The sequence below is a fragment of the Drosophila gunungcola genome, chromosome 3R (genome assembly GCF_025200985.1).
Source record: "Drosophila gunungcola strain Sukarami chromosome 3R, Dgunungcola_SK_2, whole genome shotgun sequence".
Classification (NCBI taxonomy): Eukaryota; Metazoa; Arthropoda; class Insecta; order Diptera; family Drosophilidae; genus Drosophila; species Drosophila gunungcola.
The window spans coordinates 7515591-7535969 of record NC_069139.1 but is presented as its reverse complement, the minus strand read 5'-3'; the positions used below and the strand labels follow the sequence as shown (position 1 = coordinate 7535969).

The following is a 20379-nucleotide window of genomic DNA, read 5'->3' as shown; positions in this document are numbered from 1 at the left end:
TTTTTAGCAAAACTTTCAAAAAGGAAGGAAAAATACTATTATTTAAGGGAAAGAAGGTTTTCAATAAGGTACAATTAATGACATTTATTTATTTATTTTAAAGAACACTTCAGTAAAAACCTTTGAGATATTTTATTTTAAAGAATACTTTAGTAAATACATTGAAGAAAGACCACTTCGTGGATGTGTCTTAATTTGACGTAAACTTCTCCAATTGGTGGGTAAACCGCGATTAGAGCACCTAGCTTGAGTGCCAGCTGCCGATGCCATTTCCGCAGGATACCGGGATCCTTTTTTGCCTCCTGCTCGAAAATCGAGACAAAAGCACGAGAAGGAGCACGGCCAGCAATTATTTGTGGCATTCTCTCAAAGGAATTGTGTTTGGCTTTGCAATATCTTTTAAATACAATTTATAAAGCACGCGCCGCTGCACAGTGCGAGGGAGTGAGAGGGAATGAGTGGAAGTGAGAGGGAGAGGGTGAAATCCTGCACAATGGGCCAGATAAGAAGGCGGCCATTTTGTTTATGCGCCGCGCACAAAGAAATCAGGAATATAACAGGAAAGTCAAGAGGCGGGAAAAGCAGGGGCTAGGGGTAGGGGGCGTGGCGCCTCTCTCGCTTTTTAGTGCGAAAATAATTGTAAAATCTGTAAATGCAAAAGGTTTTTCAGTGTTATTTCCTTTTAGCCGGGCCCACACAAAGGTGGCACAATGGACGCCGCCTCTTCAGAGGAGGAAAAAAAAAACAAGAAAACTGAGGAAAACTGACGCCTTTGTGATGGATCTCGGCCGCAGACTGTGTGTGGTAAAATTGCAATTTAATTGCAGTTAAATTGCTCGCAATTTGCTCAAAAACCGGGGCAGATTTACAAAGCGAAGAAATCAGCAAGGTAAACAAGCAAATAAAAATATGAACGTGAGCGTGGGGGAAAAACTAGCTGGAGAAGTTGAGGAACTCGAGTGGTTTTTCGTTTCGCAGGCGATTCAGTCGAGTGGAAAAAAGGTTGCACTGCTCAGTAAAAATGTATCTAAAGGATACACAGATCTCCTTTTCTCCGTCATTGTGTGGGAAGGTTGCACTTGAGACCCCGACAGTTGATATCATTATTTGTTTGCCATTTGAACAGGGACACGAACATGTGGGGAAATGTCCCCGCAGCGTTTATTTTGATTTTATGCCGGAATAAACGCAAATAAACAAATTGGATATCAAAACGATGGACTCCAAATAATAAATAGCATCTCGTTCCCAGGCCATTGTTGAGTTATGATCCGCAGATAAGTATCTGCTATACTAGTTCTTGAGTACGCTAATTGCAGCTCCCCCTCCGCATTTACCGCGAAGGGGTTAAACGATTCGTCCTGCCTGCAGGCAGCAGATTTATGGGCCTGGCTGCATCACCTTGGTTATTTAATTTGGTTATTGTATTCATTGACACAAAAGCCAAACCAGCCAGCCGCCTGCTGCGTGTTTTTTGGTGCCTTGCCAACTGCCAGCAGCAAATAAGCCCCGGAAAACAAAACATCCTCCCGTTCCCCAATGCACTGAGCGAAATCTTTATAAAACTAGGCAAGAGCTAACATAGAATATTACGGATTTTAGGTATTTTATTATATAAAGCTTGTCAAGTGACTTACAAAAGTTTTCCACTGTTATTCTTCAACATTAAAATGAAATATGAACGCAATACATCTTATTTTAAGTGGCTCGATTTAAAATTTAATTAAACCACCAGGGTTTTATAAAACAAATATTTACAGGCCGATATTTCCATCACACCCGAAATAAATTGTTTAAATTTTAGCTTTTAAAGCTTTGTTTAATTTCGATTTGAAAACTAGAAAAAATATTTACATTTATAAGATTTAACAAGAATATATATTGATATAGATAAGTGTTTTTTAAGGCTTGCTTAAGAACAAAGATATAGTATTTTCTTTAATATATTATTGTACTAATAATATATTAAAGAAAATACTATATCTTAGACTTTCTTCACCAAACTTTTTGTAGTGCACCCATGCCACTATTCTCAACATCACACAAAATCCAGTGCTTAGCCAAAGCCAGCAATGTGTTTTAGTGAGTTTATGAATAAAATTACACAGGACCAACGGAGGTCAGGCCGACGGAGGTCAAAGGGTGGGAGTGGGAATGGAAGTGGGGCGGGGTGGTTTGGAAGCTCAGGCTCATATCGACGCCAACAATGGATAATAAGCGTATCCACCTAATGGTTGCCAAGGTGCCGCGGTGGAGCAGGCGGGGGGATTACTAGCATTGTGGATCTGCGAGTGCCAAACCCGCGGTCAAATGCCAACGAACAATGCCGTAAAGTGGGTGGTGCTGGTGCGGTGGGTGTGAGTACGTGTGTGCCAAAAACTCTTTGGCCGTAATCAAGCGGAAAATAGCACAATGACTATCTACAATATATCTAGGACAATGGAAGACACAGTCTGCAGGCAGGAGTAAAACTGGCGATTGTCAGTTGAAAAACAAAAGGATTTTGCACTCGCTCATACACACACACACACACACACACACACACGCACGGGTTAATAACTGCAAATGGGGGTGGTGAATATTACTGGCGGAAGGGGCGTGGCATTGGGTACAAGCAAAACAGATCAAACTGTTACAAGAAGGCAGCCAGCGATGACATTTTGGGTTGTACGCGAGTGAATCGTGAAATCCTTAGGTTAAAGGAAGTAAATAAGTCAAACAATAAAATTTTAAACAGAATGACACAAACATAATCTTAAAATTTTATTTTGTGGTTACTAATTACAAATACCGATGGTACCATGTCATGAATTTTCATTTCTGCATCATAATAGATTGCTAAATTTCAAAACATTTAGTTTTTTATTTGATTTCCTGAACAATTTTAACCCAAGGAGAACTTTTCAGGTTTATCAAAACATTAAAAACTAATAAAACTTGACTTTGGGGTATTAGCAAACCGCATAGCCAAATTATTAACACAAGGTGAACCATGAACTCTTCAAAAATGTTTTTAAATTACAAAAAAAAGAACAGAACCAAATTTGATTTCAACGCATTTGGAACTGTCATTGCCAACCCTCGTAGTGATGAAAATATCAATAAGTTGCAGACGAATTGTAGCTATCTCACTCTCCCTTCCAAAAGCACCGCCACTTGTCTCCAATTTTGCATTCACATTGCGCATACGCCACGTAGGTCTTTGAATATCTGCAAGCACATAAGTGTGTATTTGCTTCTGACTGCAATTGTTGCCTTTGATTTGGAATGCAGGCACTCAAAAGTTTATTATGCGGGTGCATAATTGATATGTGATTTGGAAATAATTTGACTTTAAACTTTAATTAGAATAACTTCACCACGATTGTTTGATATAGATTTAGCTTTAATTATGCATGACTAATTTTAAGCTGGACACTAAGAATCAATTAGTGGAATATAAAATTATTTAATCCATGGCTTAAGCTCGCAATTCATATTTAAGACTACAAATAATAAAATGTAGAGGAGGCGCGATAAAATGTTAAGTCCTTGGAAAAAGGGCTGCATGCTTGCAAGATATTTCGGAATTGCATTTCGCTGCCAAGTTCTGCTAATTGCTTTCCCGCTAATGACTCTAAGCGGAAGATGCTGGTCGCTAACTGCCGGCCACGCCCACCCAGGCCCCGGCCATCTGCCAGCGGCCATTTGCGGCAACTAAGCGCAATTAATTAACAACCCAGGCGATTGAATTGAAACGGGACAAGGAATAGAAAATAATTGTACAAAATGTTGGAACTTCATAATGGAGAGCGTCCACCGCTGGTGGTCATGTCCCCTTTCCCGCCCACGATCACGGCGAGTTGGCTAAAGAAAATGCAGCTTAATGCTGAATTAATTCCAATTACCGCACTGCCACCGCTCTTCCCTCCTTGGCCATCGTTGACCATCCTTGGCCAGTGGACGAGTCCACTCAGCGGACTGGCCAGTAATTTAGCCGCTTATGCGCGGAGTGCGACCAACAAAAGCCGCCACTCACGCTGACCTCCTGCTTACTCTGCACACCGCAAGAAAAACTGTTATAAAATCGAAAATTACATAAGCCTAAATATGCAGTTAAAAATAATCAAATGGTTAATGGTTTTTGTTTGTTTTGCATCTGTTAAATTTATATTTCCACAAAACAACTTACAAGCTTTACAAGCCATCTTAAAGGTCAAAACGTATTACAGATATATGTATCTTTTTACAAATTGAAATTTTAAATGCGTTTTGCTTTCTATGTTATTTTATTCTATATGATTAGCAATATTACAATGGTTCAGTTACATTGGAGTAAAAACCATCAAACTATTTGTATTTTCTTTAAGTTCATTTTGTATATAAATCACCAAAACAATAGATTTACTTATAAATGGCTAATAGTTATTTATATTTAAATTAAGTACATAAAACTTAAACATATTTTAAGACTTCAAAAATTAAAAAAAAAATTACATAAAATAATTTAGTTTTAAGAATTTAGATGTGTATTGTATTTGTATAATTTTTGTGTATCTTCTTATATTTTTGGTTCAGTGCACCCCATTCCACATCCACTGTGCATTGCCATGGCCTTTTGTGCCAGGTTTTAACATGAATTTATTTTATATAAAATTTTTTCTTTTTCCGCCAGCCAATGGCCACTTGTTTGGCTTTCAGAAGATTCACTAATTAATTATTAATTAAGTTGGAAAAATTGCTAAACACCCCGATACCCGCTACCCGCCATCGTCGCTGTGAGCGAAATGAAAGATGCCTTTGCATTCAGTTTGAAACTTTTGAAAGTATTCCAATTTTCTAGCATTTTTCTCCATCCGCTTTGCGCAGAACTTTGTGGGCGGAAAACTTTCGAGCGAGCTGGGAAAACTTTCGGTGCAATGTGTCGCCCCCCCCTCGCTGACCACGCCCCCAATTTCCCCAGAGCGAAAAGTTTTTACTGTCGCATTTCTCCGACTCCAGAGAAGACGGCACTAAAATGCAGGCCTTAAGTGAAAAAGAAAACCACCTCGTTAGCAGGTCCTTGGAGTGGATATAAAAGGAGAAGGCTGGCCTGGCTTAAACAAAAAGCACGTGTCCTGTGAAGCGGCTTTCATCATGCAAGCAGTGGAACTCAACTGACCTTCCGACTCGGACACTGCTCATGTGCAAATTGTAAAATTCGAAAAAAATACAAAAATAAAAAGCGAAACGAACGCTGTTCAGAAAAGCGCAAACATTTATATTTAATTGGTGGTTTGTGCTCGAGAAGTGGCCGCCCCCTTGTGGCCTTGTGTCTACCCAATTGAGTTTCAAAGTTGCAATTAGAGCGGTCTGAATGAACGACTGCCCATTTTCCTGGGGAAATTCAAAAAGTGGGTGTAGGTGGTCAGGTGAACTGGTGGCTGCACTCAATGGAAACAGTTGAGATCGGGGCAGTCCAGAAATGGATAAAGGGAACCCCAGTGGAGAAACAATGCACATTCAAAAGAAACAAGTCGCAGACCATTAAACCCGAATAGCATTTTGTAATATGGAACATAAAGTATTTTTATGCCCGGCTAAACCACATTTGAATGGACACTGAAGTATGCTAGAGCTTAAGAAAAAAACAATCGGGGTTTATTAATTCTAAATTTTTTAAAGCTAAGCGCTTTTCAAAATGCTTTAAAAACAATTGCAGACTGTGTTTGAAAAAAATAAACAACACCCATTATTATTATTTAAAAGATATTACAAAAGAAAAAGTTCACAAAATATTCATTTGATTACTTAAAACTGTTCAACATTACTTTTTAATTTCGAAGAACATAATTAAAGTTGTTAAATTTGTTAAAAATTCATGTATTTCAAATTTTATGTTGTAAGATCTGCATACTTTAATTTTCAGCAATTATAATTAATTATAGTAACGCAGTAATATAATAAATCTAGCTGTTTTTTTTACCCAGCCTGTTAGGCAAATCCACCAGAAAACAATCATCAAAATCAAAGGAATTCAGTTTTACCATATCCATTTATTTCAATTCATTCTTTTTTATTCATGTAAAACTCTTTGAAACTAAGTGCTTAATGCTGCCTGGCAAACTAACGCAATCTCGGCACGAGCAAAGCTAAATGAAAATGAAAAACCGAATTGAATTTACCTTGCCTTTGACTATGTCGACACTTATGCAATGCCACGCCCCCTTTTGGGGATCAGCCAAATGTGCCAAGTGTTTATGGATGCACTCCGAAAAATACATTATAATTATTATTCTTATTAAATTTTTATTTGTCATACAAATATATCAGTTTTAAATGTATTTATAAATCGGAGATTTATTTATATAAAGTAAATGAAGTTTAAGTAGGACTTATGTAGTTTTAAGTACTTTATAATCTTTAGTTATTTATGCTACTTCCGGATATAAAGTCCTTTTTTTCTTTAAAAATTTCTTTCTGTTTGTGGACTGAGTTTTTTACCTTCGCTCAATGACGAATGTGAGTGCAATGACGATGTCGACTCGATGATGACTTCTTTACACGACATTTAATTGAGAAATAATTGAATAGGTCGTGTCAAGTGTTTGTTTGTCGTTTGGCTGGCTGAGGTCTGGGATGCGGAGTACGGAACATGGAATATGGAATATGGATTAAGGGCTAGATCTGGGGGAACTTGGATTCGCAGAGAGGTCTGGCTTTCGACGCGAAATTAGCTTTGTCAAATGCGGCTGACATGGGCACGGGTTGAGTGGTGCGGAAAGGTCTATTGCAGCGTGAAAACGCCACTGCGAGTTGTTTAATGAAGTAGTCACAGTCGACGGAGAAAGTCGAAGGCCCTTCGATTACCGATTTCCCGCCACTGAAAACAAAGCCCGTTGGCGCAGTCAAAGGAAAGGTGGAAAAAAGTACACATCCATAAAAGGCGGTATTCACGTGTGATTGGAATGTTCAGTAATCGTCCTGCAATCGGGTTGACAGTGGGTGGGTCCTGGGAAATTGTCGTCCGGTGCAGTCAGCCGCGCACTTATAATTGCAGTTGCAGTTTAGCCGATTTCACTGCGGATTGAGAAATCGCGGTGATTAGTTAAACATTAAGAAAAGGCGTACAATGATTGGAATTATATTTGAAACTTAAAAAGTATGGTTTTGTACTTGTAATATACTATAAAAATAGACAAATTTGTCTCTTTTCGATTATAGATAAATTATAAGAAAATTGTAAATCAGATCATATGTATGTCTAGGTCTTAAATAAACAGTAGATATGGTTTCTCAAGACAATAAACCTTAGTAAGGTATTATAATATTTCACTCCTCATTCCTCTATTTCTAATTTGTTTTGGAAAAGGCTTGAAGCTTTGCCAGCCTCATCTCCGTTTGGATTGAAGGTAAGTGTCCTCGTGGCCGTTCAACTAAAATATAAATAATTGATGGTTAAAATAATCTCGCAGTTTTAATGGAAAGTTGATGTTAGAATTTCTCAAAAGCTTAATACTGATCAGTATATTATTTTCAATATTTCAAAATATAGTAGTAGTATAGTAGTTTCTTCATCTGCTTCTGCTTGGTGAAAGTAATGTTTTCAAAAACTTCTAGACATTTCAAATGGATAAACATACTTAAACATTTTTTTTTTTTTGCAAGCCCTATACGTAATCGATTTAACCAGTTTAGTTCAGTTTGTTATTTCGGCAATTTCTAGAAATTCCAGTACAGTGTCATTCAAAATCAAACTGCGAGGACTCAGAAAAACGTTAAGTTCCTTGAGAAACTCCCACATTAAATATATTTGAGAATTTTAGCAAGGCTTTAATCTTATTTGTAGTTGTTCTTGATAACATTAACATGGATTTACGTTCTCATCAATTAAGACAAAAGGAAAAACACCTGACATTTACGTCCTAAAGATGCATACATTACCACTTAATTTTGTTAAACTTCTGATTGTTTTTTTTTGGTCCAACCTTTCATGAACTTGATCAGGCATCCCAGTACAGGTGTACTGGTTTTTATGGACCATTTCAAGATCACATCTTTTATTTAGTGTCTTATAAAGACTCTGATTACGTCAACACCAGATGCTCCCGCGTTGACAACAATTACACCGGCCGGCAGACCCATTTTCCATGAATTCTAGGTTATTGCCAATGATGCTTCTAGAACTGGTTTCCCCAGCCGGAGTGTTCTATAAAAGCGAAGTGTTTGTCTGAACTTGCTCCATTTATAAACATAAAGCTGACGAGTACGCAATGAATCATTTAAGTTTGGTGGTCATCTGCTGGAGCTGTTTGCTATTAACAATAGCCACAAAAAGTGAAGCAGCTGCTGTTTGGAAATTGCCAACGCCGGAAAAAGTGCAAGGGGATTTGGAAAATTGTCGCCAAGCATCGCGAGACGAAGATGCAGTCACCTTGAGATGTCTGGTGAAAGAACTGGGCCTCTGGACAGATGAAAGCGGCTACAATGCCAAACGGATAGCGAAGATCTTCGCTGGCCACAACCAAATGGAGGAACTGATGCTGGTGGTGGATTACTGCAACCGGAGGGAGGAGCGAAGAACCCAGTTGGATGACTGGGCCTTCCTGGCCTACCAATGCGCCACTTCCGGTCGCTTTGGCCATTGGGTCAAGGATTTCATGAGCCAAAAATAATTTAAATAAAAGCTAGTTTTAAGAAACATAATTATTTTATTCCCGTTTAAATCGACACTTTTTTAGCCGTTTAGATATATATATTTAGATATAAATGTTCCATGCAAATAGATTTTAGACAGACCTAGGTAACAAGACTTGCTTAACAACTTGCTTATTATATAAATACAAAAAAACACAAAGACTACCGACAATGCTACTAATATAAATAAAAATCATTTGTTATATCCCTAACTGTGCACTTTGTTATACTGTTTTCATTCCCGAAATGCTTTAATTTAATGGAAGAGCTTAGAGCCAAGAAAAAACTGAAGAGTAAAGATAAGTCTGCGTTACAACTGCGTTCTTTATTGTTGTCTTGAACTGCAAAATAAGGATCAGATGGTTCTGGATGGGGATGGGGCAGTCCGTTGTCCTTCTAGACCTGGACACTGTGCTGCACCAGCTGCAGATTGGCGTTCATGAAGCACATGCCGGCGTGGTAGGCCTTCGAGCAGGAGTCGCCCTCCTTGGAGTGCGTTTCGGCACAGTGGGCGATCTTCTGGTGCGTCTCGTCCGAATGGTTTACCTGAGCACCGCTTCCGGCCAGCTGCACATGGATCTTGTGGACATCGAATCCGTGCTCCGGCTCGTAAAAGCCGAACTTCTGGAAGATGCACTCCAGATAGCAGTGGGTCACGGCGTCATCGGGATACTGCCACTTCTTGTACTTCTCCACGAGCTCCTCGCCGGCATGAACTTTGTCGGCACAGAAGGTGCGATAGGTGACCAGGTCGTCGTGGGTCTTCACCACATAGGGTTCGTGGTGGTGATGGTGATCGTGGTCGTGATCGGCCAGGACAAAGGCCAGACCCAAAAGGAGAACTAGAAGGACCTTCATGGCGGTGTGTTTTTCTTACTCTGTCACAACTGCAACTGCAATTTGTGCTAAGCTCAGCAATCGTATTTATAGCAAGATCTGCCGATCAAATTAACCTTCTATCGGGTCGACTTGCGGGTGATTGACTGGCCAAACGATTACCCTTATCAAAGGGCAAAGGCCGCCAGGCAACGATAGATGCAGGTGCCTCCAAGTTCCAGATGCCAGATTTCGAATGCACGTCTGTCAACAAGTCTGAATCACGGCTTATCACAAAAATGACGTGACTTTCGGCAGAAGTAAACCCAATATCAAGCTGATTTCTTTTATTCATACAGTGGCGCCATCTAGCTTTAGGTGGCGAAAGGTGAGTCTTGTTTTATAGCAGTCAGCTTTGCACAGTGCACATGTAAATGGTTAATTTGGTTCTGTTAGTTAACAGAATTCGTCTATAAAAAAGAACTATTTTTAGTTTCTTATAAATTATTCAGTTTCAGAAAAAAATTTAAATGGCAAAAAAAAAAGAAGACCCAATACGCATAAAGTTTTATTACATCGAATTATTATTATTAATCATCAGAAATGATTCAAAACTTCTAAATAGTTTTTGTATAACATTATACATTTTGTAAACATTACATCGACAATTTTTTATTTAATTTTGAAGGAAAATTGCTGATTTGTTTGTCTAAGTCATGTGGTATAAAAACTACAATATATAATAAAGAAAACATCTAATAAACGCACGACTAGGTCACTGGAGTTCGTAGACTCATTATGCCAATCAAAACAGAAAAAAAGGGAAAGCGAAAGTTTAGCCGAAAGTCAAGAAGAAAACGCGGCAGGAGGTTCCGCCCACCACGATGGTCTATCAAACAGCCTCAGCAGATCTTCAAGTTTTCGGCTTGACCCCGCAACACTACGAAATGCCCGAAATCCCCACAAGTTGCAGCACGAGTGTGGGTGGCGACCGGAGCGAAGCACTATTATCACCTCTGACAGTGAACGTGACTGCGGCGAATAAAAGCTAACTATCTTGAAGTTGTGTACACTTAGAAAAACAAAGGGGCAGTGATATTCAAAAGCGGATTTAAAATGACAGAATATGACAGGTTGAAAATTGATAGATATTTTAAATTTGAAAAGAAATTTTGGAATGTATAAATTGTATATTTTCAGTATTTACTATGCTTATTGATATAAGTTATTAGGCAAAAAAAAATTCTTTTTCAGAATTTCTTTAAAGAAGACGAAAATGTAAGAAATAATCAAAATTTTAGAAACCGCTTTGTCTTTCAAAAAACAAACTAAATAACATATGGCACGTATCCTGCTCAAAAAATCTTTTAAAAAACATTTAAAGAATTTGGTTTTAATATGAACAAAGCTTCCGGTTTTCTCCGAGTGTCTAAGCATATATAAGCAAACTGCTTAACAACAATGAGTTGAGGGCTTGACAGCCAGCTAAGAGTGACTTAAAACACTGCCGTGGAGAAAAATCAACAAGCGTTCTGAACTTTGCTTCGCAACGAAAGTGAAACCCGGTAAGCCCATTTGTTATGGCCGAGAATAAAGACTTGTTGTGACTGTAACTGTGACTGAGGCTGACAATTGCATTTCCAGAGTGTCGAGAGCTGAACAAATTCCTAGCCCAGTTTGGTTTTTCATTACGCCTCTATTCTACACTTTCGCCCGGTTTATTGCGTTCATTTGATGCCGACGAGCAATTAAATCGAAGCTAATGAAAATGCCTCCTCCAATGGGAAAGCATTTGGATTTGTTTAGATTGTATTTCAGTTTCAATTCATTCATTCGAAGTGGAAACACCCTAGAAAAAAAGAAAATAGGTAAAAGGTATGTAAGGAAAGCTAAAAACATTATAACATAAATTCTTGTATTTTCTATGAAAACAAAATGCAATATTTCATTTCATTTTATTTTTTTTAAAGACTTCAAATTAATTAAAAAAATAAATCAAAATCCAAGTCAAACAAAGTGGTTACAATTCTTTGATTTATGTAGTAGCTTAAAATTACAAGAAAATCGGCGAAATGTACACAGCTTTTCCTAACCAAGACAACATGTCGCATGAGCAATTTTAGTAAGCTGTCAAAACTTAATACAATGCCATTAAAACAAGGTCTAAGAAAATGCAAATTTCATTGCAATGATTAAAGAGAAATAGACCAACAGCTGAGGTCTGGGTAATAGCTAGCTTTAAAAATTATAGTTTCAGATGTATATATTTATTTTATATTTATCTATAAAAATAAGTCATCAGACCCGAGGCAAGGCTAATTGAAACTAGGCCAACTAGGCCAAGAAGTTCCTGTCCGTACGCCCATAAAAACACCAAAGCCACCACAGATGTTTATTTGCAAGCCTTTTATGCCAGCTTTTCATTGCCACCACCATATAGTAGCTACCAAGCCACCAAGCCACCAAGCCACCAAGCCACCAAGCCACCGAAGGTATAAAAGGTTGCCCGTGGAGCGCGCCCAGCGTTCGTCTGAAGTCCCCAGAAAACCAAGAAACGCGCGTGCGCAGCCGCAAAAAGAGCCAGTCGATCGTCGGCAGTCTCCGCGTAGAGTCAACTCGAATCGTGATCCGTGTTCTCCAGAGTGCACTGCATTTGCAACTTGTTTTCAAAGCCATTACGTGTCGGCCAGTCGCTAAGCAAATTGTGCATTTTTAAAAACACTCGTGCAAATCAGACAATTTATGCCATCTTTTTGTGGGTTTTCTGGAGCTTCCTGACTCGCAGTCAGTCAGCACCTGCATACGAAATCCAAGGAAAAAATTAAAAGGGAAACTAAAAAAACACACGGTCAATATGCAAATGGAAAAGGTAAGCGGCGTCTGTGATAACTTTATTTATTGATCCATCATTGATATATATCTTATATATCATGAGTATCATTTAAAGTCCACAATTGTCCGGGCACTTTCACTTTCACAATTAGATTGAGATTCAGTTTAAGACTCAGGTTTAAGGTTACGACACTGGCATCTATTGCCTTTGAACTGGTCTGGTCTTAGCCATGAATCTGACTCGATTGGCGGCTGAGTCAGCCTCTACCTCAAACGTGCCAAACTGGCAATGCGAATGGGATAAAGAGTGGGTTGGGGAGCAGACTATGGTTCTAAGGCCAGAACTTGGCCAGCTGGAACTGCAATTCCAAGAGAAACATAAAAATAAAATAACATTCAAAGGCAAAGCATTAAATGCCTTGTTGTATTTTTCTTTTAAATTTGGAGAGCTTAATGTTCTTGACTATAATTTTTAATTATGCAGAAATGAAATGGGTTAAGATAAGGCATAACTTCTTATATTAAAAGGGAGTATTTTATAGTTTAATCTTAAAAACATCATAATTACAGAGTTAAGTTTTGAAGGCTATAAAATTGTTGTATACTCTTTTGTTCAATTTGTTGTTTACCAGTTACAATAAGTAATTCTTAAATAATTTTATTTAAATTTATTACGACTTGATTTACGAGCTTTGCTGTGTTATCTTGAATTGATCAGCACATACATATACATATAAATACATATTTAATGTGTATTTACAGTATGCACTAATCCAACTAAACTACGGCAATCAAAATATAAATAACAACAATTAAGTAATTAGAAATCTAGGCAAAGCGCGGGGGGTCAACTAAAACGATTATTTTTCACCGCAAAGCACAGTTTAATCTACTTGTAAGACATGAGCTCAAAAAATAAAATTGTTATAGAAATAAAAACTATTGTTACAGGTTAAATTAAATCACGCAAGTATCAAAAAAGGTTTAAAAATAAGGACTTATACTACAGTTTAAGACTATGGAAATTAAACTAAAGTTTTAGTTTTTTTTTGGGTGTAGCAAGGGAAAAGTACTATTTATGGCGACAAACAAACTAAATGCATTTAAGCTTTAGTTAAGTAAACAATTAACTATTAGTTGTCTTCTGGCATGCTTAACGGGTTTTATTGATGATCAAATAGTTTAAGAGTTTTGAGAATTACTCCAGTTCAATCCACTTTTGAAGTCATATTTCATTGACACCTATAAGTGACCACCCACCCTGATTTCTCGGAAATGTGGCCACTGAGCCTATGGAAACACCCATGGCCATTGAACCATTTTGAACTATCACTTTTAACGCGGCCATTACAATGGCACTCGAGGTGGCCCAATTTCGTGGATTGGAGTGCACCACTCCGCACTTGATCAACGATTATTGTCTGCTGATTCCACTCAATTCGATTCGATTCGATTCGATTCAATCCGTTTAATTTCGCTGTTGCCAGATGCCGATGCCGAAGAAATCTAAACGAAAACGAAACTATGTAGAAAAGAAAAGGAAAAGCGTCGAAAATTGCTCCCTTGGAAAGCAAGATCTTGGCGATCAAGAGTGGGTGATGGCTGTATGACTGGTGGCCGAGGAAAGTCAAAGTGAAATGCTTGGAAAGCAAGACAAATTGCCAGTCAGTCGCTTCGTAAACAACAATAACAATAGCCGATCCAAGGAGAGGGCGGCCCAGCCCAGTTCAGCCCAGTTCAGCCCAGTCCAGCTTGGATGTCTGGGTAATCCGAGAGCTCCAATTAGAGTGCAGCAACGCTCTCGGGGATCAAGATCAGAAACGCGGTCACTGTTCCGCAGATCGCTCCAGTGCATTTCCATGCTCCAGTACCAAGCCACGTCAATGGGCAACTCGTCTAACCGGACCTACACTCCATCTCTATTAAGAAAAGGCCTTTGCCACAGCTCCACTTGAACCCAGTGCTCTGGGCAAACAAAAAGTTCTGAGATCTTTAAGAAAGAAATTTATTTAGAGTTTAGAAGAGAATATTGTTAAGATAAAATTACTTTTAGATCCTATAATACTACAAATCAAATTTTTATTAAATTGACTTCGACGCTTATTGATCTACAATTTTAAACATTTAGTTTTTTAGATAGTTCTATTTTGTTATGGATCTTATAGAAATTAAACAGAATTAAAGTTGCAGGAAAGTATAAATATTTGATTGGCAATTCTATTTCTTTTAAAATTATTTATTAAATTTAATTGTAAAATTGTAAACATTTAGTTTTGTGTATAGTTTTATTTTTGCATGGATCATAAAGAAATTAAACTATTTTAAAGTTCAGAAAAATATAAAAATTTGTAAATCAAATAACTTTACATCTGGTTGTTAAATTGGGAACTCGATTAATTTAAAAATGATTGATTTTCAAAGCAGAAGTAAAAATAATTAAAGGTTTAATTTCTGGATTTTTTATAATTCATATTTTAGTATTCTATAAATTGAATTATTAATCATATTATAAATGCTTTCTGGTCTAAAATAAGATCGTTTTCAATTATCTAAAAAAGCAAACGGTTAAAATGATAGCATACCGAATATGAAATACATACAAAAACCAAGAACCTAGTTCTTAATGGATTTTTCCCCTAAAGTCAGCTTTTTTTTGCCTCCGTCCGGTTCGATCGGCTTCTCCATAATCCAATTAAAGGAACAATCTACATTTCAATTCAAAACTAATGAAGTGTAGAGAATTCGCAACAAAGGCTGACATGTGTTGATTGTTTCGGCGACTGCAGTGCTGGTATTTGAAAGTCGTGGGTTTCTTCTGGCGGGGAGTTGAGTTGAGTCCATAGCCATTACCAATATTACTAACAAGCTTCCCTGTAGAGCAACTCCCAGCAACTTCCGTCAAACACGAACACAATTGTGCGTAGTCCAAACAATTCATTGATTGATTGTCGATATGGCGATCAATTAGACAGATTATGGTTTTTCATCGATTGCGATCGCAGTGACAAAAACCAGGGACAAGCTGTCAATGGAAAATATAATAGAATAGTGTATAAACACCAGTTTCGATTTCAATTCCCGCAGCACACGTTTTATGTTCTTGTGATATTGGGCCTGATTTTGTGGACGGATTCCTCGCAAGCCGCCCGTCGTCTGAGAAAGAAGCCAAAGGTCTACAACGCCCTGATCACCACGGACGACAATCTGACCTCCAGCCGGGCCTATCCCGTTATCCAGCCCACCATCCACGAGCCGGGCTACGCCCCCTTTGGACCCTACAATCCCTATGGCTTCTACAGCCCACCGATCGTGCGGTTCGGTCAACCGATTGTCCCTGGTCTGACGCCCAATGAGAGGGTGAGTTTATATAATTTTTATATATTTATATTATTCATATGAGGTTAAAAAAATCATAATAAATAGCAGTCTTCATAAAAGAGAAGGTCGTAAAATATATTTTTTGGTTTAGCTACCCAAAAACAGCATACATTTTTATTATTGATTTTTATATATTTTTCAATTTATCCAAGTGTTGCTTTTAATTTTCAATATGACTTTAAACTGACTTTTAATAAGCTAACATTGTCTGCTTATTTCTGAGTCTTAGGAAACCAAAGGGTTCAGCGTACATTACAATTGAACTAGTAATTGTTAACTAAATTAAATGATTTCAGTAAATAAGTACGTTTAATAACACACAAGTAAAAATAACTATAAATATATTTCTTAAATCCTTAAAATAAAAAACTTGTTTAGTCTGATTCTGATTCAAAGTTTAACATTTTCACCTCTAGTCTAAAACAAAATCTATTGGTCTAGAAAATGTATTATTAATCCTTGCAAATACACACAAAAACATCTGTTACTAATTTCTTCAATGAATTTTGAGTAATTTCATTTCATCGAAGAAAATAGTACACAGTTGTAATGCAATTATTACAAAATAATTTGTATTATAAAACATACAATAATTACGGTCCCTGGTTTTAAGTAATTTATTTTCTTGTAAGCAAGAGTTTAATGCATATTGCGTTGCAGCTCCCCTACCCGCTGCCATCTGCCGCTCAGTACCCAGGTGGCTATGCTCCCTATGAACCGCAGCCCCAGCCCGTGGAAACACCCGTGGAGCAGCAGCCCCAGCCGCAGACTCCACCCGGATCCGTGGAGCCCCAGGAGATGCCCAGGGAGCAGATGCCCCTGCCACTGAATCAGCAGGGACTGCCGCCCGTGCTCATCCCCCTGCCCACCCAGTTCAGAGGTCAGCCCACGCACCTGCCCCCATATCCCTATAGCCAGTATCCGGTGATCTACGATCAGGCGGGATATGTTAGGCAGAACTATCTGCCGCCGTACGATTACTATCCCGCTCAGGGTTATCCCTTTCGGGCGGGCACACCTGCACCCGCCGCCACGCCCCCTGCGCATGAGGATCAGCCCCCGAATCCTGCCCAGAGTCCACCAGAAATTCAGCCATTACCCCTGGACAATCTGGAACCAGCGCAGCCCAGTTTCGAGGACATTCGCAACGGATCGGAGAGCAAAAACAGTGCAGTTCCCGACGTTCCACCTCCACCAATACCCTCCGGTCCCAAGCGTCCGCGACCCGCGGATCCGGAACCGGAACCGGATAACTGATGGAGATCCGGTCAATGCCGGTCCGTCAGAGTCCTCACACGTATTTATTACCATTTCGCTTAGGCATATTATATTGATTCGATTGTACAATGTCGCTTAACCCGTAAGCTAAAGTAAGAGTTCATTCAGAGATAACGAATAAAAAATACAGAAACGCCAGTGCGGTGAATGAACTTGGATGGTTTACCAGTTCCCCAGGGAACTACGGTATGATTTCGCATTCAATGGGGAATTGGGAATTGATTATCTCAGCTTTGAAGGGCCTATAAATGCAGTTGAGGTGCTGTGAAAAATTACAGTTTGCTTTGAAAGGCGAAGACAAAATGAAGCTGACTCTGCTACTGATCGTTTGCTGTTGCCTTTTTGGGCTGGGTAAGCTATCTTCTAGATTTTAGTAATAAATTAACTATTTAATAATATCCTACCAATCAACAGCCTTTGGCAATCAAATTGTGGCGACCAAGCCACCATTTATTCGCAGTCGCTACAGTTTGCGCTGGCGTAAGACAACCACTGTGGCTCCCGAGGCATCTACTGCATCGGCCATTAACGCCGTCACCACCACCACCCATCATCCCAAGTTGGCCACCTCAACTGCCAATGCGGACTACGATTATTATGGCAATGGTGAGGCCGAAAATGTGGTACACAAGTAATGGCTAAGACATTAACAACGAAAATATATAACTATATATAAATATACTTTTCAAACCAAAAGTTGTCCGAAAATAACTCAACAAAAAGCCATACTTTATTTAGAGGATGCAGCTAAATTATCAGATTTATATTATTATATACTTTAAAATATTCAATTTTATTTATTTTTACCGTCAATTGGACTACTAAAATTATGCGAAAAATAAAAATTAGAATTGTTTCCAATATTTAATATTGTAGACCTCGTTTTTCTGACCACAGTTTTCGAGAAAATTACGTTTCAGTTTTGATAGTTTCTTTGTTGAAGTTACACTTATTTTTTCCTAGCCATAATTATCTTTATTATACTTTATTATTTGGTAAATCTGAGGGATGGCTATGAAATTTGAATTTAGAATTTAAAAGCAAGTGTGACCATAGCCTTTTTACAAAACTGTATTCCCTTTAAGTCGATACGTCTATGTTAAGACGCTGTAAAGTTAACATATATCTCAAATCAGCTGTTTTTCGCCGACACCAAAAACAACAAACAAACTAGTTTTAAAACAAAAATGTTATTAACAATTAAATGCGCTCAGATTTTGATTAAGCCAGAGTTTCAGAAAGTGGCCAATCTGCTTGGCAGTCGACTTAAATCTGGTTTATCCCACGGCATTGCAACAACAGCAACGAGTGGCAGCAGGTGGGTGGAGGCGGGGGAGCGGGCTGAAAAGGGGAGTTCATTTGCCGACCGAAAAACTGAGCTTTATTTTTTCGCGCAGCGTTTCGCAAATCTCAGTTCTGTATTCGCCAGCAGCGAGAAAAGTAGCAACTGGTGGCAGCTCAAACAGCTCAAGTCTCCGGCGATTCTACGGCACCGAACACACTCAATCCCCAGCAAGCACATCGAAAAAACGCAAAATGGTGGTAAGTACTAACAAAATTTGATTTACAGATCAAGGGCAATGAATCTAAGCGAAATCGAGAGGTATTCTTATCACCTCGAAATATTAACGAACCCCCAAGGCCGAGTTAAGACTTTAAGCTAATGTTTTTCTACCCTAAAACCGAAGGGGTACTACGAATTTGGGCAGGAGCTTGCTGCTCCAACTTATTTAGCTAAAAATACATACAGTTGTTTCAAATTACACTAAAAGTTCCCCAACATAAGTTCCACAGAAGTGGAACCAGTTTTAATCGCATTACAGATTCAAAACACATGCTTATTCGTTTTATAACTGAAATTTCTTTAAAAGTTATTCGTTTCTGTGCTGAAATGCGGTATAAGTTGTTCCTGTAAAGACAACTAAACTAAAATAACATAGTAGTAGCCAATATTGGTTCATTACTACATGTTTTCCAAAAAATTAATGTACTTTGGTTTAAGATAGTCTTGAAAAGTATTAAGAACAGATCTGCCTATATATTTAAAAGCTAAAATATTAAAGTATATGTATGTAAGAACAAAAGGATATCGCTTAACCCAAGTAAACCTTTGTTATTATCAAGTATATTGTATTAAACCGACTAAGAAGAATTTGCCATGAGGTCATTAATATCCCCTAAAAAATAGATTCTAGCCTTGATCGTAACTTACATATTTCTTAATTGTTTCCAGGTGCGACTAAACGAACAGGAGCGTGCTGAGAAGCTGCAACCCCTTCTTGAAGCCGGCTGGACTTTGGTGGAGGGCCGCGATGCCATTTTCAAGCAGTTCATCCTGAAGGACTTCAACCAAGCCTTCAGCTTCATGACGGGAGTGGCCCTGCTGGCTGAGAAGATCAACCATCATCCCGAGTGGTTTAACTGCTACAACAAGGTGGACGTCACTCTGTCCACCCACGATGTTGGAGGTCTCAGTTCGCAGGACATTCGCATGGCCAATCACCTGGAGACCGCGGCCAATTTGTTGAAATAAACGCATTGTTATACTAGTTGCTAGTTTTGTCTATAATCTCTGGAGTCCAATAAACACTCAACTCAGCATGGATTTGCTAAGGATTTGATAGTCTGCTTGTTCCAGGACATCAGGGGAGATCTCATCCTTGACGTAGCCCAGTTGGTTGAAGAAGGAAATAGATGGTTCGTTGTTGTTCAGCACAGTCAGCATAACCTTTTCCAGGTGCCAAAGGCGGGCGCAGTCTTCCAGAGTGCTCATGATGAATTTTCCCAGACCTTTCCTTCGGTACTCCGCTGCCACTTGCATTTCGTAGCTGCAAAAGGGGTTTCAAATTACAAAGTAGCTTTAATTGTAGTCTTCTAATATAGTTACCAATATAAAACACAATCTCCGTGATCCATATCAAACCGAAACATGGCGTAGGCCACATTCTCTTTTTTATCGTTTTGGGCCACCAAATAACGAGCCCAGTTTTTGTTCAACTCAGCGGATTTAATCTTTGGCTGCCAGCCCATCTTGAGTTGTTTGTAGTAGGGTCCCACGTTGATTTCCGCCAGTTTAAATGCCCATTTCAGCAACTTTGTATCCGCATCCGTCTTAGTACGGCAAATCAGTTTGAATTCTTCTCCGCTGGGAGACTTGTAGCTTTGATAGTTTACAGATTCCAAAGGATTTTTGGCCCTGGCTGCGGTCTCCACAAATCTCTGCTTGGCTCCTTGACTAAGTTCATCTTTATTCGACATTGTTGCCTTTATTATTCACAAGAATAAAAAACATGCAATATTATAGCGCCCAAAGTAGAGATGGTAAAGCAGGGTAAACAAAAAAGCGACATCGATTAACGTCGATGGCACTATCGATTACATCGATATGTTTTGAGCCTGGGCGATAGTTTGTATTTTGAA

General features: G+C 38.7%; 6 protein-coding genes across 6 annotated transcripts; 4 read left to right on the top strand and 2 right to left on the bottom strand.

Annotated features, from left to right (window-relative positions):
- Positions 1 to 8198: 8198 nt before the first annotated feature.
- LOC128259367 (uncharacterized) lies at positions 8199 to 8865 on the top strand. Its single transcript, XM_052991692.1, has one exon. It carries the CDS (start codon positions 8232 to 8234, stop codon positions 8631 to 8633), a length of 402 nt encoding a protein of 133 aa, XP_052847652.1. The 5' UTR covers positions 8199 to 8231; the 3' UTR covers positions 8634 to 8865.
- Positions 8866 to 8949: 84 nt separating this feature from the next.
- On the bottom strand, positions 8950 to 9568 carry LOC128259357 (general odorant-binding protein 99b). Its single transcript, XM_052991679.1, has one exon. The coding sequence runs from the start codon at positions 9511 to 9513 to the stop codon at positions 9052 to 9054; it is 462 nt and encodes a 153-aa protein (XP_052847639.1). The 5' UTR covers positions 9514 to 9568; the 3' UTR covers positions 8950 to 9051.
- Positions 9569 to 11960: 2392 nt separating this feature from the next.
- Positions 11961 to 17097, top strand: LOC128259330 (uncharacterized). The gene is made up of 3 exons (XM_052991645.1): positions 11961 to 12340; positions 15388 to 15660; positions 16342 to 17097. Exons 1-3 carry the CDS (start codon positions 12326 to 12328, stop codon positions 16936 to 16938), a joined length of 885 nt encoding a protein of 294 aa, XP_052847605.1. The 5' UTR covers positions 11961 to 12325; the 3' UTR covers positions 16939 to 17097.
- Positions 17098 to 17168: 71 nt separating this feature from the next.
- Positions 17169 to 17822, top strand: LOC128259373 (uncharacterized). The gene is made up of 2 exons (XM_052991706.1): positions 17169 to 17310; positions 17374 to 17822. The coding sequence occupies exons 1-2, from the start codon at positions 17208 to 17210 to the stop codon at positions 17592 to 17594; spliced, it is 324 nt and encodes a 107-aa protein (XP_052847666.1). The 5' UTR covers positions 17169 to 17207; the 3' UTR covers positions 17595 to 17822.
- A 295-nt stretch (positions 17823 to 18117) lies between these two features.
- LOC128259349 (pterin-4-alpha-carbinolamine dehydratase) lies at positions 18118 to 19564 on the top strand. Its single transcript, XM_052991668.1, has 3 exons — positions 18118 to 18277; positions 18357 to 18501; positions 19193 to 19564. The coding sequence occupies exons 1-3, from the start codon at positions 18147 to 18149 to the stop codon at positions 19490 to 19492; spliced, it is 576 nt and encodes a 191-aa protein (XP_052847628.1). The 5' UTR covers positions 18118 to 18146; the 3' UTR covers positions 19493 to 19564.
- LOC128259339 (N-alpha-acetyltransferase 40) lies at positions 19550 to 20290 on the bottom strand. The gene is made up of 2 exons (XM_052991656.1): positions 19847 to 20290; positions 19550 to 19787 (listed from the first exon to the last, which is right to left on the bottom strand). Exons 1-2 carry the CDS (start codon positions 20215 to 20217, stop codon positions 19550 to 19552), a joined length of 609 nt encoding a protein of 202 aa, XP_052847616.1. The 5' UTR covers positions 20218 to 20290.
- Between the last annotated feature and the right edge of the window lie 89 nt (positions 20291 to 20379).